This window comes from Colletotrichum scovillei (genome assembly GCF_011075155.1).
Source record: "Colletotrichum scovillei strain TJNH1 chromosome Unknown Contig00002, whole genome shotgun sequence".
Taxonomy (NCBI): domain Eukaryota; kingdom Fungi; phylum Ascomycota; class Sordariomycetes; order Glomerellales; family Glomerellaceae; genus Colletotrichum; species Colletotrichum scovillei.
Window position 1 is genome coordinate 2,677,049 of NW_023336260.1, and position 18,278 is coordinate 2,695,326.

Consider the following 18,278-nt stretch of genomic DNA (forward strand, 5'->3'; position numbering starts at 1 on the left):
ACCTGCATTTAAGACAAAGTCGTGGACTGCAATTTTCTCTAACTAGGTAGGAGACTCACAACGGGAGCGTTCTGTGCCTTAACCGAAAACGAGATGACGGGATAGCTAAGGGTCCGGACATTAGCTCAAGCGCCGGCGCCCCTCTTTCCGCCCCGATCAGTCCCGGAAGCCCGCCCTCTGCCTTTAGTACGGATCCCACCGGCCCCGCACCTCCGCCAACAATATCTTCCGGAATACGGAGTACCGCAGTCGGCTTGGCCTGTGCACGAAAGACCATTACCAACGACGACCTGACTTATATTGTTATGAAGACAGGAATCTCCTCCTGGGAGCCTACATTGACACATAGTCGAGGGTGCGCTGCTGTCGGGAGATGTAATAAGCGATGAAGGGCCTTGAAGCGCTCATACCTTGGAACCAGTCTCGGCACTGCCTTGTCGTCACGATGTACAGTGCAAAGCTCGTCAGCGTCTCGAAACCACACACCTGCCGTCCTGTCAGGTCTACAATGACCACACGTTGGTGGTATTACCCAGGCCCTGGTATCGCTCGCCCATCAAAAGTCTCATTCATTCATGAAATTTGTACATGCCTAGTGCACAGAAGATACACCCCAAGTCTATCCATCAATCGGACACCTGTACTCCCTCGCATGAGTCTCCGCCCGCGTTTTCCCCTCAACCTCTGGCCGGGACTGGTACGCGTCCAGGCAGCTCTGGTGATAAATATGCCTGCAAGCCAGCACGACTAACGGTCCCAGCGGCTGCTCTCTCGGTGTCGCTACAACTTCGCTCTGTCCCTCAGCGCCTTCTTCTGGCGCTGCCTCGTCCGCCTCTACATGGGAGTCTGATGCCACAGGCGCGGCCTTCCCCTTCCCTTTAGAGTCTGATACGGCCTGCGATACGTCGCTGCCGCTTCCAGTCTTCCCCTTGTCTCCAGCAACAACTAAGGCCTTCTTTTCTGCTTTCCACTCTTCTTCCCGCGCTTGCTTCTCCTCCCAAGCCTCAAAGACATTTCCCGAAACACCAGGGCCCCAGATCCGGCGACCACAAGCTTCGCAAGTCGAGCCCCTAGGTCGCCAGCCTCGTTGACGAAGGTCTACAGCTTGCTTGACATTTACAAACAGGCTTCGCTCAAGAAGTCGGTTGGAAAGCCGAAGTATTGATTCTTCGTAGGCATAGGCTGAGAAGATCGATGCCAGGACAGAGCGCAAATCTGCGAGGTTTGGTGACGAGGCCGCGGCTCGAGTGAGGAAAGCTCGTAGGATGCGGAGGAATGACAAATTGCTCCCGGCATTTGTAAGAAGTCTCCCCCCACCTTGACTTCCTGCTGGGCTAGAAGTTGTTGTCAGGAGAGCCGTAAAGGTGTGTTGGACGAGGGATCGCAAAAGAGCCAAAAGCTTATCCTTATCAAGATCGTCAAATCCATCGTGAGTGTCATCAGAAAGAGTGCCATTCTCAGTGGTTCCTGTAGTCTCAATGGTGGACGATACCTGCCGGGTTGTCTGCACAGCTGCGTCGATCAGGTTGAGCCAAAGCTCTTCATCAGGTGACAAGACCTCTGAAGTTGACGACTTTGTCTTCTTTTGAACGCCATTCGCCTTTCTCGAAGACTTGGTCTGACCTTGACAAAGCCAGATGCCCACATGTACATACTTCTGCAGTGCCCGCAAGATTTCTTCAGCCCCTGACTGCAAGTTTCCAGCTTTATCGTTGTTTTGAGCTCCTGTCAGGACACCTTGCAGGGCAGACTCGAGCGTACCAAGGTGCTTGACAAGTCTGTCCATAGCATCCTTGATCTGCCCCTCTCGAGCCATGAGCACAACGGCAGCGTCGATGACACCAGTCTCTTCCATAGTTGGAAGCAGGGCATTAAGGCGGAGGTTAACAGACTGAACCAAGCCAATGTAGTCAGACACATGAGCTGGGTCAAATCTGCACATAAGTTGCACATAGCGTTCAATCAGAGCTCGGTCTGGGTTTGCTGGGGATTCCCCGTCGCGCTTTTCTGGCTCGAGCAACGTTCGGAGGTAGAAGAATTGCAGCCCCAACGAATCCTCGGCAGAATCCAGAACATGCTGGTGGATGTCTGCAGGCTGCCCTGATAGAAATTTCGCCGCTTCGACAGGATTGGTCTCGATAAGCGCCCTGGCGTTGTTCCTGATTGCGTCAAGGACTTCTTGAACCTGGCGGCGGTTCAGGCCACTCTGTGGCCGTAGACAATCCCCGATACATTCAAAGACGGCGTCCCGGTCAGCGGGGTCTTCGAAATAAGTCTGGACAAGCTTGCCATACTGTTTATCAACCTTGTATTGCCTCTTCAAAATCCGGTAGAAACCGGCCTTCTTGAACATCGGTATGAGCGTGTTCGCATCGGGCGGTTGATAAATCGATAGGAGGTACTCGGCGCTGAGCTGTGCATCTTCGGCAAGATCTGATCCAGGGTAGTTGCACAGTCCGGTTAGAACCTTCGTAAGAGTAGAACCCGGGAAGAGCAAGTATTGAGGGAACTTTGGCAGGTTCCGAGCGATGAACATATCGAGATAGATCGTGTCCTCGGCTGCGAAGTCCGCCGGATTCATGATCTCCAGAAGTATGGATACGATGTATTGACGGTCGACTGTACGGCCAAAGATCTGCTCTTCCGGCACGTCGCCCCTGATGCCACCGTTAACTTGCTTGTCCGGCGAATCGTTCAAAAACGAATCCTCAAAGGCCTCGTTCACCGCACTCAAGAAACTCGGGGCATCAAACTTCAGTATCAGTCTGAGATAAGGAAATGACGGTTCTGTATGCTGATCTGGCCGTGTAAGGAAGCGTCGATTGCTGCCTTTGGGCCATGTGACACTGTTTCCTGAGAATAGAAACCAGTAAATCTCAGCCTTAGCCTTCGAGGCAGTGACGTCGTCCATAATCTCGCCGGTAGGATATACTCTGCCAGTCAATGTGTAGGAGAGGTAGGGGAACATCTTCAACGCGTTCACGCCGTATATCTCGTCCTCCATGTTTCCGGAAGACATGTAGTCACCATTGCTCATGAGAGGCACCAGCAACGTTAGTAGGTCGATCAGCGGTGTGATGTAATCGTTCAATGCCTGGTTCCAGACATATATCAGCGCGTCGTAGAGGCTGTGCTGCTTGCACAGCAGTGTAATCTGGTCCAGGTCCAGCGTCATAGTGTCCATGTGAACGATGATCTCCTCAAGTCGACTCTCCCATCCTTTGGTTACGTAGTATGTCACCACAGCCTTGACAACAGCAGGTGGTACGATGGTAATGTTCTTGTCAAGAATATAGGGTTCCATGGTTTCGAAGAAGATGCCCTCCACGCCGGCGTCCTCGTACCACTCGTACATCTCTTCGAAGAGGAATTCAACGTCGCCCACATTGTGACAGGCAGTGAAGCATGTTTCGCAAAGCTCCCGCACATGGTTATCATCGGCTGCTGATTTGTCCTTTTGCCGCTGGGTGAAGGCATATTTGAGCGACGCTTTCATAATTTCCATGAGCTTGTCGCGGACCATTGAGTGTCGCAGCGAGGTGTCTTCAGGCAACCCAATTGTGAGCTTGTCTGCATCACCAGTGTAGTACGATGTGCCAAGCTGTATCGCGCCGACGTAGTCACCGTTCTCCATAAGAGCAATGATTCGATCAGCCCAGTTTGATAGCGACCCAATGGATACATCGTTGAATCCAAGCAAGAAAATTTTGCCCTTGTACGTCTTCAAACTCATGTAAAATGCGTCAGCTACAACACCATGCATAGACGTATCGTCCTCATCCAGCTGCTCCACTAGGGTGTGTAGTTGTTTCGAGAAGAGATCGGCATGATATATAAACTTGTTGATCAAGTCGAAACCTTCTGTCTGCCGCATTGTTCGGTCTTCGAGCACAATCAAGCGCTGTGATATTGTCAGGACAGTGAGTACCGAGCGACTAAGCCACTGCACTGCAACGATGGCTTCTTCGCACTTCCATCTGCTCCGTGCCTTAAACTTGAGCGTCGGTGGTTTATCCTTGTTCTCGGCCGGTATCTCGTCAACGTCTAGGACAGTCAAGACGTTGGACCAGCAGTACACCAATTTGACTTTGGAAATATCGCTTCCTGTGACAGGATCCGGAACCTTAAGCTTCACGGCAGGGAACCACGCCAGGCAGCCAGTCATGGCGCTATGGTGAGCAACGTCCTTCGGCCTTGCCGACTTGTGCTGGGTTTGCGCGACGGGTGTCGTGGACACGATGACCAGTAGATAAGGCGTAAGCATTGCAGTGAGGCCCATAGTGTCTGTTGCACGCTCCGTGTTGCCAAGGGGCAAGGGACTGAATGCCAGGACCGTGCTGGGCTTGAGAGGTTTGCCGGCTGGAGGGGCAGCGTTCGGATACCTTCCTAGTATCCTCGTCGTCTTCACGGTTCGGCCGAGGGATCCTGTACCTCTCGTTGCCAGGTGTGAGAAAGCCATGCCGCGGTCGTCCGCCGACACGAGCGCAGTGTGCCTTGTTCCGAGGAAGCCGAGATGGGTCACTGCGACTCCTGGTAGGTGTCCATCAACAGTCCGGTTTTGCAGTTGCGGCTGTTCAAGGTGTGGTATGGAAAGAAACGGCCTGGATGCTCGGTTCGCCTCCCAGGTGAATATGTTTCCGTTCGCATGGCCTCCGGCAATCGTGGTATGGTCTGCCGAAACTGCGATGGCGGTGATGGCGCCAGACTCGACCGCCTTTGTTCCGGGGCCGATGATGGTCTTCAAGACCTGATTGTAATCAAACATTAATATTATACCCTTCGTAGTCCCCAGCACGATCGAAGCTGAGACAGCAATGCATGTAGGGGCGCCAAAGTTGCGCTTGCCAGCCTCGGAGAAGGCCTGGCTGTTGAGTTTCTTCAACCTCGTCCATCGTACAACTTCCCAAGGTGGGGATGGGGTGTCGGTATCGTCGCGGTCTAGCAGGTTTGAACTGAGGGAAGCGGAGCGGCTGTGACCGGTGAGAAAGCCGGGGGAGGAGGATCGCGGGCTGTGAATGAAGCTTGCGGATGAGATGCGGGACTGGAAGCGACGGTCGAAGGGTCGGAATGAGGGGGTGGGACTGCTGAGGCCGGGTCGGGAGGCCACAGAGGGGAGGACGCTACTGCTCGGAGACGAGATCACGGAGCCCTGAACACACAAGGTTAGCTAGAGCGCATTGGGATACTGCGAAGCTGTACTTGCCTGAACCGAAGGGGAATCATCAGGAACCGACATTAGGGAATCAATCGGGCTCCCAACCCGCTTGGGAACGGCATCCACGGAGCCTTCGTCAGATACATTGTCGGCTTGCTCGCGCAAAATCTCTCTGTATCGATTCGGAAGTGCGCCGCTCTCGGTCGCCGGTGGTGTGCTGCTGGACGTCTGGGTTTCATCATCCAAAAGGCCGACGATGCCGTCTTCCTCCCTCTCGGCCTTTACGGTCTCTTCATCACTGGAAGCTTGTATGTCCTCGGAGGACCGGTCGTCTTGATCTGCCATTGTGTCTCCAGGTCCATCATCTCTCTCCTTCGATGGTGGGGTCATCAATGGCGGTTCATCAGGCGCATTGCTGGCGATCGCAGGTTGGAGAGTTCGTTTTGGATTCGGAAGCTTGATAAGTGCTTGGAGGAAGGGAGGATTCGTAGAAGAAGCCGGCTCAATCAGGCTATGAACTGGATATGGCAGAATCTTATGAACGAAATTGTGTTCTCTGAGGATACGATCCCACTATGCCTACTCCTATCAGACGAAGGTGAGCTGTTGGTCAATGGTTGTCTAGTTGTCTTCTGAAAGAGGCGCATTACGCAGCTTGGACACCACAGCCCACACTAACCGGGCACCTTACAGTTCCAGGTTCTAGGTTCCTGCCGCCTACCAACCTGGAGCTCCAACACGGACCGGGGTTTCTCCGGCGGGCCGCAAAATACGCTATCAGCTGCTTAGGTAGGCGGTAGGTACCTGAGGTACCTCATGCTCACCGTGCCGTGGTGGATCTTCAAAGTTACATCACAGCGCAGGTTCGCTCTGCTCCTTGCATCCACTTCCCCAGACTCCCATTGCGACGACTTGTTTACTATCAACACAACCCATCCGAAAGAAGAGCCGCAAGCCCAAGCTTCGAAACTTCCCACCCTTTCAGCGTGGAGACATAAAGCCTTCATCATGTCTTCAATTGGTCCACAAATGCCACCGCATCTCACAAAGAGAAAGCGCACTCCGGATGGCCAAGGCGCGGACTCACCACTACCAAAGCATACGCGCAACAACACTGACGAAATCGACCTTGACGACGACGACTCCGACGATGCATACGGACCGACTGCGCCGAGCGCAACAGCCGCAGCAGCACCCAACAATCCCACACCATCATCGAAGCCCTCCATCGGGCCAACCCTCCCACCATCAAACCCAATAAACTCGAGCGAAATCCCCCTCGACGACTCAGACTCTGAAGACGGCTATGGCCCAACAGCACCTCGCGCATCGGCGCCAGCCCAAGAGGCCCTCGAGACAAAACCCCCAATAGGCTCAACGCTTCCTCCGAAACAAGCCATAGGTCCCGCTATGCCACCACCGGACCACCGCCCCTCCGCCGCAGACTCGGACTCGGACTCGGATGACGACTACGGCCCAGCCCTCCCCTCCTCAACAACAGCCGTCCAACGAGCACAAGCCGCCGCCGCAGCAGCAGCAGCGACGGCATCCCAAGGCCCCGCGGCACCGCAGCGCGACGACTGGATGCTCGCGCCGCCCACGCAGTCAGGCTACCAAGAACGCGACCCCACAAAACTCAAGAACCGCAAATTCGCCAGCGGGAAATCCTCCGCCGCCGCGGGAGGAGGCGGAGGAGGCATCAGCAGCATATGGACCGAGACGCCAGAACAGAAGCGCAAACGCCTCGAGGACGCCGTCCTCGGCCGCGGCGATCCGACGGCTGCGGGCAACGAAAAGAACCAGCAGCCGCGCCGGACCAAGGAGGAAGTGGAGCGGGAGAGACGCATCAGCGAGAACATTGCGAGCGCGCGGGGCAAAAGCATGTACGAGGAGCACCAGGCAAACAAGAAGCACGGCGGGAAGCCTGGGAGGGATGAGGAGGGGGAAGATGACCCCAGCAAAAGGGCTTTCGACAAGGAGAAGGACATGTCCCTGGGAGGCAAGATTGGGACAGCGCAGAGGAGAGAGTTGCTCAACAAAGCAAAAGACTTTGGAGGCCGGTTCCAGAAGGGATCGTATCTTTAGGTGTGGTCTTTCAGCATGTACCAATTGCAGAAGAATCCACACACAAGAGTTCTGGTTTACTACTCGGCCAGGCAAAAAAGGGGGGGGGGGGGGGGCTCAATACCACAAGGTTGCTTGAATACCCTTTTCGGGGCGAAGCATGTGTCACTAGTGAAGAATCCACGGCGTCCTTCATGGTTTCGATATTGTGCCAATGTACGCTGCGGGCATGAATCATAAAATCACATACATTCACAATCACAATATCAATCAAGTGGTCTGCAAAGAAGTTGTTACGTTAACTTTGATTGTCATTATTCCGTGACGAGTGATGCCTTAATCGCCGCAACTCCGCCGCTCCCCTTGTAATTCCAGAGAAACCAAACCAAAACAGGTCCCGTGTGCCTGCAATGCAAACCTGCCTCTGCCGCAGCGCGGCCTGATCCACCCTCCACATCCACCGTTGGCCCATGTGGCCTAATCCCACTCCGTCTGTATGTAAAAGTATGGGTATGAAAAGCGGCGTCGTGTTGCATATATAATGCAATAAACATCGCAGGTCTATGCTGAGATCTGCAAATTGGTCTCGGGGGTATGATGTACATGAGTAGCACAACAATAAAAAACAAAATCGCGTTCGCCTTAGTAGGTGATACAATCATCAAAAAGGCGGTCACCGTGCCTCAGTCATGGCGGTGGTGGTGCCTGCGTTTGGTGCAGTCTGCGTACCAGCCTCCAATTGGGATGGTGTGACGTTAGCACCATTTGCCGTCGGAGATGGAGTTTGCTGATCGCCACCGCGCCGGAGGGGGTTGCGGAAGGCAGGCAGCCTAATGTTGGAGAGGAGACCACGAGATTCCTGGTTCTCAGCATTAGTCGGCGAGGCTTGCGAGGTGTTCTGGTTTGAGGCAGGCGCAGCCTGTTGATGAGTACGAGGACGACGGTCCGATCGGTTGTTGCCGCGACGGTTGCCGTTGTTGCGTCCCCCAAGACCAAATCGTGCACCACTCAAGTTATACCACGCAGCTGGGGGGGCGTTGGGCATGTTGGTACGCGATGCCGTGCGGGCCATGTCGCCTGTGGCGTTGGGATCTCCTTCGCCAGGGGTTGGTCGGGGCTTGGGTGTGTAGTAGTCGGCCTTGCACAGAGGACAGCAGGCCCTTCTGCTGGTGAGCCAAGGATCGACGCAGACAGCATGGAAGGCGTGGCCGCATGTTAGTCCGCGAATATCATCATCGTCCTCAAGCGTGTCGATGCAAATGGCACAAGTATCACCGCTGGTAGCCATCAGCTCAGGCGGAACAGCAGCATTGATGTGTTCGTCGTCTTCGTCCTCCTCCTCACTGTGAACACGTTGGAGATGAGTGGCAGAAGTCGGGGTGGTCTGAGTAGCATCGGCATTGGCAGTTGTAGTCGAGGTGTCTCCGTCCTTCTTCGCCGCATCTTCGGTAGGTTTCTCGGCGATGGCTTTGTTCCCGGCGGCGGTAGCGGGGCGATCTTCAATCGACTCGCGCTCTTTCGAGGGCAGCTCCGGTACAACTCCATCAACAGATCGGAGACTGTTCGCCCGACTGGGAGGCGCAGAAACACCGCCGGCGGTAGGCAGGCCCTCTCGTGCACGCTCAGATACCCATGTCTTGTACTTTGTCATGGGGAACTTGTCGTTGACCTCATCCATCGTCATTAACTTCTTCTCGCGGCGCCTACGGTGCGGGCGAGGCATGTTCTCAAGGTTGATGGGTTCGCCATCCTCGTTGAGACGCATAGCACGATTACGAGCATTGTACCGGAAACAGTACTTGACGCCAACGATGATCCTAGAGACGGTGTTAGATGGTTATTGAGCGGGTATAGTCAAGTCTTAAGCAGGCTAACCATAAGTTCGTAAAAACTACTCCAAAGCCCAGGGCGACGAAGAAGAGCAGAGGGGAGCTCGTGGAGCCACCGTTGCCGCCCCCTCCTCCTCCATTGCCCGAGTTACCGGTAGGCGTCGGGTTGTCGGTGGTCGTTTGGATTACGCTCGTGGCATCGTTGACGGTCGACGTAGGGTCGGCGCTGAATGGTGCAGACGGCGTAGCGGAGAAGGTCCCCGAGGCCGAAGAAGAAAGCTGCCGCACCACGAGGTGGGAGACCTCGACGAAGACCTGATCAATGGCAGGCATTTTGACGGCGATCTAGGAGTCGAAATCCACTTCCTGGCAGTTGAAAAGTCGAACACCGTTGGAAGGTGATGCCGAAAGAAAACTCACGGTCGGGAGAGAGTCGAGTTCATGGAGTTGAGAGATGGGTGTGGCTAGGTTGAGTGACTGCCTTGATTTGAAACCGGAAAGCCGAAAACAGCAACTACGGACGGAAATGGTCGACCTGAACCCCCGTTCGCATGCGGCGTGCAATCGATACAATCCGATAGAGTAACGAGGGAAATTGCCTCTAGTAGAGATAGTATTCCCGTCTGTATACGAGTCGTGATTCCAATCTACTCTCAAGCCGTGGGAGGCGTGGTGAGTAGAGCGAATTGAAACAAGAGGAGGATCACGACACGATGTCGGATGGTGGTTGGGGAAGGTTGACAAAAGCAGGCAAGAGAGTGCGGAGGGAGGGAGAGTGCAGGTGGAGTGGGATAAGTATGGAACAGGACATGGAACTCTGACGGACAGTAAGAGCGTAACACAGCCCGGTCGCAGTGAAAAAGTGGGAACCACAAGTCGATGGGCGGGTAAGTGCGAAGGGGAAGGAAGAAGAGGAGTGGAGGAGGAGGAAGGACCACCCAGCCCAGACAAGACACATCAGACACCCCAAGGGCCACCAAACCAAACCAAGCAAAGTGTGGCAGAGACGTACCCAAGTACCCCTACCTTGCCTTCCAGTGTACGGAGTAATAGGTAGGTAGGCCAGTCAAAAAGGTGCAAAAAGGCACCACGGCACACGAAGGAAAGAGGCACTGAGGCACAGAGCGAAAGGAAAGACTGGGGAAGAGCGATGGGAACGGAGAAGCGGCCTGCAAGATGGGATTGGGCAGGGTATGAGTTAGCCCGCGCCAGGGTTGTATGCAAGGAGGTGGAGGTGCTGAGAAACCGGGTCTTCTTTGTGAGGTGGTGTTGGTAACCTGGCACGCTGCACGCCGGCCTGGATGAAATGGGTGTTGGCTGCCCTCACACTGTGCCACTGCGAAGCCTCAGACAATTAGCATTTTCCAATCTGTGCTGGTGCACACACCTTCAGGCCAGGTAGGGGCACGAAAGGGTGTCATGGAGACGGGCGACCAAACTGAGCATACTTGAGTACGGATAGTGCCCCGTACCGACTGCTTCGCAGGTACCGAGACAGCACAGACAATCCACCATGGATGAAAGCGCTGCCTTTTGAAAGGAGTAGACTGCGTATGTACGTATGTGGAAATCCAAGGCATGCGTCTCGTAGGTGACTGAGATGGACGCTCGCGGGTCTGAGCGAGCAGTCAAAGGGACTCAGGGCCGTCAATTGTTGCAAGTCACCTCGTTTGCACCTTCACCCAGCTCGTAGGACGCCCCGGTCTAGTCTGTTTCGGGAAACAAAGCGCCACGCCAGAGACAATGTGAGTGATGGAACTCGACCCTCGGACAGACGACTATACCCCTTTAGGACTAGCATCATATCTCGCTCAAGTGCTCACATAGCAAGTGGGTTGCTCTCTTAAAATGTCATGGTTGAATTGGTTCTTGACTGGGGAACCGGCAATGAACCGGCGGGGAAACTGGGAAAATGGCCTTCTGAAATCTTGAACAATTCAAAGACAAGCGTATTGTTCTCAAGGCAAGAAATGTAAAAGCAGTCGTCTACAACTAAGGTTGGCCGGGGGCTTACCTTACCGTAGATTGTCTCTTCCCGCTGCTTTTGACGGATACAGTGACTTAAGCCTGACTCTGGGCTACCTACCGCCGTGGTGCTTAGGTTCGCTTTAGCGTCGCTTGTCTTTTACCCCCTACTAACGGAGCATCTGAGGTACCTTACCTTACACAAAATCAAAGCTCAAGCGCCGCTTCCCGTGATGAACAATCCGATTCTCCTCTTCATCTCGGCCAACCCGTTGGTTCTTTGTCGTCGTTCCCGCTGCCGTCATGAGGCTGATACTGCAAACCGCACCCTATCGGATTTCGTCTACCCCTATCCTAGGTAGAGAAATCTCGCATCGAATCAAGGGGCCCAGCATGATGCTGATCTGACACGCAAGGTACCGTATACCACTGCCGGACTGCCTGACGTTGCCTTAGCTCAAGGTAGTGCGTACCTGCCATCAAGGCGCCTGAAATTCCAAAGAGTCTGCCTGTCGCGCCCGCACAACCTGCACCGCAACACCACCTCAAGTCACGAACACCAACACCGTTCGGGCCTGCTGACACCGCTTCCAAAGAAGAAGGGGTTTCTTTCCCTTGCTGATATCACGTCGGATAAATCATCCGTGCCCTCAGCTTCCATTTCGCCCACTTTCCCGTTCACGATTTGAGTTCCAACGTCAACTTCCTCCAAGGCCTCGGCAAATCATCATTTCTCGGTTTTCAACAGGCATGGGTAATGAACAGCCGACCATGCAAAATGCCGTCTTCTTTGTTCCCCTTTGTCTTTGCATCCAAGCCAAATCCCGCACCGCTACGGCCGGGTACTAGGCTACCGGTCAGCTTTAGCCCGCGGTGCGCATCATCGACGCCATCCGCCCTCCGGCGGCCCAGGCCGATGCTCTGGCGATGCCTCCAAAAGAACGCAGGGGATGCTGTGGGGATGCGGCGCCGGACGGTGGAAGGGAAAGACCGCGACACCATGCGGCGATAACCCAACGGAGAATTGCAGCAGCAGAAGCAAGCACCTAGCGGCTTACGCCAGAAGCAAAGTTGACAAGGGTCAGAGTAGGATACGACTGCTCGGTTGTTTCGTCTCTCGCCAAACGATCGCCCGAGTCCAGCTGTCTGGAGCCGCGTGTCTGAGGGTTTGATGTCTCTTTCACGATCATACCTCCTGGAACTGAACTGCCAACATATTCGCTCATGCCTGACATTGAAACGGAAAGGCATACGAACAGCAGGCACCTAGATGGACATCCCCAATGGCCAATGCAACCTACGATTATCAGCCGCTTGTACGGAACATGGCTGGAGCAACCAACGTCTACCTGTTGAATTTGCTATGCTTTCTTTTTGAAGCCATAGCGCATTATTATGTTGCTTAATCCTTGCCCTCACGAACGGGGTTCTTCCAACTTAGAGTGCTTTGGTTTTCCCAGCCCCGGACATGGCGCACATGGATCCATATCACCGAGTCAGGCCAGTGTCAGACGAGCCATCGGATTGTACAAAGTCGGAGTTGAGCGCTGGGTTGTGCCTTGCAGGTGGGAGCAACCGAGCACGCCATCACTAATCCGTGTGTATCTCGTTTCTGACGTTCTACTGTGTATTGGTGTGTAGGGAACGCGGCACCGATTCGAGGCGACGGCTACCCCGGCCCGGGAGAAGCAACATACCTACCAAGTAAGCCCTCAAATCTTCAACACCAACATCGACGACATACCCCTGGCACATCCCGCATAGGTACATGCGAGGAAGAAAGAGAGAGAGAGAAAAAAGAAGCACAACACGCACGTATCCGTCCAATACGACGAAAAGCAATAACTCAATCTTCTGGCACGGAATACGACGTCCTTACTGTCCCTCGTCTGGAATACGTCTCAACATCTCAGACATGATCATTAATAGAACCTGCATCTCAGCGCAGCGCTCCGACGAAATGGACGGTCTGAAGGTCGTGAGAACAATTAATAATAGCCACGAACTATTGTTCATGGCGAGTAACGACATGCTGGCTGGCTACCGCTGCACGCGCTGCAACCACTCGAAAAATCAGATGGCCAGCTTCGGAACGCTAGGGCCGACGGGCAATTGATTTCACCCCATCTTCTCAATGTTTCAGCATCACGGACAAAGACGACGCTTTTTTGCCACGACGACTCTATCGGCAGTGTGGGTTTGCTTGATTCAAGCGTTTGTCAATGTGTCGTCCTCCTTACCGAGTCGAATTGACTCCTCGGACCTTACCACCAGCATCTCGAGAAGATGCACTCACTCGGCCACGTCTAATCGTTGTCAGTGCCACCTCAGCCAGTCCGAGCACCAGACCGCTGCTTTGGCAGTCGGTATTCCCCAGGGTGCCAGGTCAAGATGTCAGACGCGAAAGCGCAAGAGCACACCACCAGAGTATCTGTACGGAGTACTGCTCTGGCAACACGACACATGTATGTCTCACACATCTTATTATCAGATGCCACGACACGAACAACCTTACGATTCTTTAGCCACTGAACGGCTCTCTTGGACGCTGCTGTGTCTTGCTCCGTCTCAACAACCCAGGCCCCTGGAAACGCTCAGGCGCCCACCTAGGAAAGCTTGATCTCCTTGGAACCACTGCTGTTCCTGGGGACGACGAAATCGATGTCACGAAGGCTTCCCTCGGTACCTTACATGACTGCCATTGAACCGCCGAATTGCGAAAATGAACTCCCTACCGTTATCAGTGATTAAATCATATGATCAGTACGATAACCAAACTACAACTTCGCCTCTGCAAAATCGTATCAAGCTGTCTCGAAGGAGGAAACACGCGCAAAGACAAGCCGATTGATCCGTGACTAACAGGACAACAGTACGAGGAAATAGTCTTTTCACAGTGCGTCTGGGGATACTGGCCCGCTCCAAGGGGGGGCTGCTTCGACTAATGACGCTGACCGAAGGTGAGTGCCGTCAAATCCGGACACACCAACTTATCCCCGCCATTGATGACGGCGACGAAAACGGCTTGGCTCCCGGCCTGACCAGAACATTCCCGGTCTTCGTCTGCAGCGTGCTTAGATACCGACTTTTCTGGGCTTTCAAGCCTCCATCGAAAATTCAAGCCTACGATGCAGTATGGTTGCGGTCTCTTCGAACACGTCTGCGCACTAAATTACAACAGAACGCCCGCTGTGAGCCAAGTTTTCATGGTTCACTAGAAAGATCTCACAGCCTACTCTCCACGTCTATGAGGGAAAAAGTTACCCTATCCTCGAGAGGCTCGAAAGCTGGGAGGCTGGTACGCGGGGCGGCTGTGAACAGAGCCTGTGTGTGCAACTGGGATCATGCCGTCATAGCATCCGCGGCAGAATAGTGTCGATCAACTTCTATCGGACCCGGGGTGTTGCAGACGGATCAGTAGATGCCCCTCGCCGTCGGAATGAAATTCATCGGATTGCCCTGGCCGCCGGCAACAACCACGCCATAACCTTATGCTTCCGGGTCTTGCGGATTTCGACGTTCAACCCCGGAGCCTTCCGAGCCGCACATCTAGGTCTCTCTTTGGGAGCCATCTGACTTAGGTAGTTTTCCTCTCCATCCCGCATTTTATGGCGCCAACGAGAACACTAACCAATTCGTCTGCCCGCTCTCGTTGCAAGTGAGCAGCACGAGTTGTCTCGTAACTCGGTGGTCGTGTGGTAAGGCCACAATTTTCGCGGGGGCCAGGTGCTTATCTTCGCCGCGCAGGAATGAGGATATTCTTTTGTCATCAAGGTCATCATCGATTTGACTTTCAATCCCCGGAAAACAGCTGGCGCAGGGCTGTGCAGACACGCCATTGAACGTTGAAAGAAGGCTTGCCGATCCCAGATCGCATTCCACACCTCCAATATCTCCCAGTCGCCCCCCAACCACTACCGAACATCGGCATTCAAGATATTTGGTGATCATGTGCGGTGTGTCTACGACGTACCTGGCTATAGGCCACAACTGCGGTCCTCTGCTTGTTAGCACCGCGATTTGGTTCCGTATGGATAGGCTCGTATCGTGGGTGACCTGTCAGCGGGCCATGCGTGGATCGGGTGGGAACGAACCGCGCCCGAAACAAAATATACAGGCCCCCAATGTGTGAGGTCCTCGGGAGTCTGAAAGTCGAAAAGTCCTGTTTTCGCGAATCACAACGAGACTTGAGCCTACTATTGGATCGCCAGTAGTCCATGAGATCATTTTCTATGGAACGAACAGGCTTCTTTGTCACCCGAGCCCGGCCCCCTCTCCATCCGCTCCACCCTGCTCTGGTGCTGTCGATCTTCAACGCCGCGCCATCCGGGGGGAGTCTGGACTTTTTTTTTCGCCTACGAGTTGGTTGGCTCGCGATAACGGCGATGCGGCAGACACACCACGGCAGCAAGGCAAAGAGGAAAGCCGTCCTTGATGGGGCTTGTTGCTAACGCCAGCCTGTCAGACGCTTCAATTCGCACCCGTCGATCAGTTCGATTTCCGGCGAGCAATTCAAATCTCCCCAAACCGTCCACGGCGAAAACCCAAGTGCATGGTAGCGTTCCGAGCATTCCAGACTTTCCAAGTGGTCGTCGTGATGCGGCATATGTGCGCGATGGCTGGCGCCGCGGGAAACTTGGAGAGGGGTAACGATTCTCTCCAATATCGTCGAGTTTGGTGTCCTCATCCACTCTCGCGGCCCCCAAGCCTCAGCCAAGAGAGGCTGGGCATTTGGCAAAAGTAGACTATCTTCTGTTAAACCCGAATTCCGTGACGCGGCCTTCTGCATTTGGTACCCTTGGAGTACGGGTACGGGGGGCTTCTCCTCACTTTCAACCCCGGGCTTCAGCTGCAGCTGCAGCTGTAGTGCAGGCAAAGGACGCGGGGTTCTCTGCGCGATGTTCGCTCCGATTCGGGAGGACCTCTGGGCGCGGTGGGTTATGTAAGATGTGAGGTGAGGGCAGCAGAGAAAACCACGCGACCAATGCCAGATGAACGGGTGCCCATCCACGAATTGAGGATTCATCAGACTCGACGCCCAGAACAGCGGTTCAAGCGGACGAACACTCTGGTTTCGGTATATCATTGACTGGTTCGCGAACTTCTATCTACCCCCTTGACCGTTGGAATTCTGATTACCAGAGGAAGCATGAAGGCCGAGCGCCCAGGTAGCGCATTGTGGCTGATCTATTGTTTCAAGTGCGACAACATCAAGCTTTCTCTCCCTATATTTCTTTTTAGTCGAAGAAGCTTAATATATTGCTGTTCTTGTTCTCCCTCTATCCGTACTGCGTACGGAATATGCTTTCCAATATTAGTGCACGACCTCGCGAGGAATTTTGTATGCCGAACCAGTCTTGTCTCGCGTGCCCTTGCCAGGTACGGATTCATCCACGGCGGTCCTGAGTCAAGTTCCCTCCCGGGGGCCCCTGTCGCCCATGAATTTGCGGCCGCGCGGGTCTTTTTTTCCCTCTCTTTTCCTTTTCGAACAGTTTGTTCCCCCTGTCAGATTGACACACTTTGACAGCCGTCAGCGGACAGCCCACCCCGGGGAGAGTACTATATCTTCGGCGACCCCCGGCCTCGGCGCGGACGACGGCCGATCGGGAGACGGCTCATCCGAGAATTTCGCCGGTCCGGGGTGTATGTGCTTGTGTGTGTGGCCGGTGTTGGGAAAGTAACTGTAAGGTTTTGACATATTCTTCCTCCAACAGGTCTCCATTTTGGCTTCTCCCGAGTATGGATGGAGGGAAGAGAGAACATTTTGCCTCATCTTGCCTCTTCCGGTTCTCTTGATGGAATGGTCGCCAGTGTCGGGTCTACTACATGCCGCACCGACATTTCTGTAGATGTAAAAGTTATTGTGAGCTGGAGGACAGATCTCGACGGTCCTCTTTAGTTGAATGAAGCCGACGTTCGAAGTCGAGCGTGATGGTGAGGGTTGTGACGATTGCTGGCGATGAGGCGCACATGGAGCTTACACCGGCCTAGGCTGCGATTCGGATGGAGGAGGATATCCACTTCACTGTCCTGGGGAGTTCTGGTCAAATTTACCTCGAACTCTAGGAGGCTTGATGCCTGCTTAACGAATGGGTTAATCATCTTGCCGTGATGGCTTTTCCATTGCTTTCCACGTCTCTCTACATAGGAACGAACACAACTGGTTCCAAACGTACCAAGGTATCATCGAGCTTGAACTTCTTCGCTATTTCAGCCTGGTACTTACCTAGCCAAGTAAGCCTGCGATCCACCAAGCCCGTCAGTTCGTCTATCATGGTTGAAGCGTGAGTTGATAATTCCCCCATCATGATTGAGCTTATGGCGTGATGCAACAAACGAGGGAACTCCTTGCGATTTTTCCTTTTCTCGCGGTGTCTAGTAAGACCATATATCCAGCAATCTTTCTAGTAACTTCACGATTGCTCGGCGTGATCATTGTCTTGTTTTTGGGTTTGGCTCGATATCTGGAGAATGCTTACGATGTGGTAGCTAACATAAGGCGGATGGAATCCCTCGCACGATGGTAAGATAGTTTGCTCCGTGAGCAATCTTACGCCCCCGCTCTTCTAGGGGATGTTGTAGGCTTCTATCAGACATGGCCGGTCTTTTGAGCATTTTCTACTTGCTGTGATAAGGCTCGCCAGTATCTGAGTGGATCTGATGGTCTCACTAACCGTAAACTGCTGTCGTGATGAGGCGCAACTACACATTCTCATTCTTGACATTCTCGACCGTCACGTCGCAGGAGCAAACAGGGCCTCATGGTCGTAGAAGCTGTAGAGAACTGAGTCCATCCGTTCAAAGGTAGAATTGCAGAGAATCAATTCGCAAAAAATGCCACGAGGGGTGCTCCCATGCCCAAGTGTTCCCCGACTTAGGACCGGAGAGAAGAACATCCTTGGGGTTCTCGAGATAATCTACCCTGACTTCTCCAACTTTGTCGTTTCTTCACTAACCAAGATCATCGATAGTCGCTAACCCCCGTGCTTCCCTGGAAATCGATCTTGCATGGAGAGCCCCTTGGCCTGCTGGTCTGGGCAAATCTGTGACGCATGAAGGGTCCTCATACGGTGGATTATTGGGGTGATTTACAAATCGAAGCCGGTGTATAAAACCATATCCACTGCCCATGCGGCAGGATCATTCTAGAATCGGCAGAGTTAATGGAAGATGATACCTTTGTGACGGTCCAGCTTTTTGTTTCTACTGGATGAGAGCAACAAGAGAGTACATCCGTAGAGTACCAGTGTTAACAACATGACGGT

General features: G+C 53.8%; 3 protein-coding genes across 3 annotated transcripts; 1 reads left to right on the forward strand and 2 right to left on the reverse strand.

The window, feature by feature from the left end:
- Positions 1-546: 546 nt before the first annotated feature.
- Positions 547-5,810, reverse strand: HER10_EVM0001810 (vacuolar assembly/sorting protein VPS8). Its single transcript, XM_035471545.1, has 2 exons — positions 5,204-5,810; positions 547-5,149 (listed from the first exon to the last, which is right to left on the reverse strand). The coding sequence occupies exons 1-2, from the start codon at positions 5,543-5,545 to the stop codon at positions 620-622; spliced, it is 4,872 nt and encodes a 1,623-aa protein (XP_035336925.1). The 5' UTR covers positions 5,546-5,810; the 3' UTR covers positions 547-619.
- A 202-nt stretch (positions 5,811-6,012) lies between these two features.
- On the forward strand, positions 6,013-7,240 carry HER10_EVM0003105 (uncharacterized protein; the record flags this gene model as incomplete). Its single annotated transcript, XM_035472791.1, has 1 exon — positions 6,013-7,240. The coding sequence occupies exon 1, from the start codon at positions 6,164-6,166 to the stop codon at positions 7,238-7,240; it is 1,077 nt and encodes a 358-aa protein (XP_035337024.1). The 5' UTR covers positions 6,013-6,163.
- Positions 7,241-7,498: 258 nt separating this feature from the next.
- On the reverse strand, positions 7,499-9,933 carry HER10_EVM0001114 (uncharacterized protein). Its single transcript, XM_035470873.1, has 2 exons — positions 9,095-9,933; positions 7,499-9,036 (listed from the first exon to the last, which is right to left on the reverse strand). Exons 1-2 carry the CDS (start codon positions 9,379-9,381, stop codon positions 7,893-7,895), a joined length of 1,431 nt encoding a protein of 476 aa, XP_035336860.1. The 5' UTR covers positions 9,382-9,933; the 3' UTR covers positions 7,499-7,892.
- Between the last annotated feature and the right edge of the window lie 8,345 nt (positions 9,934-18,278).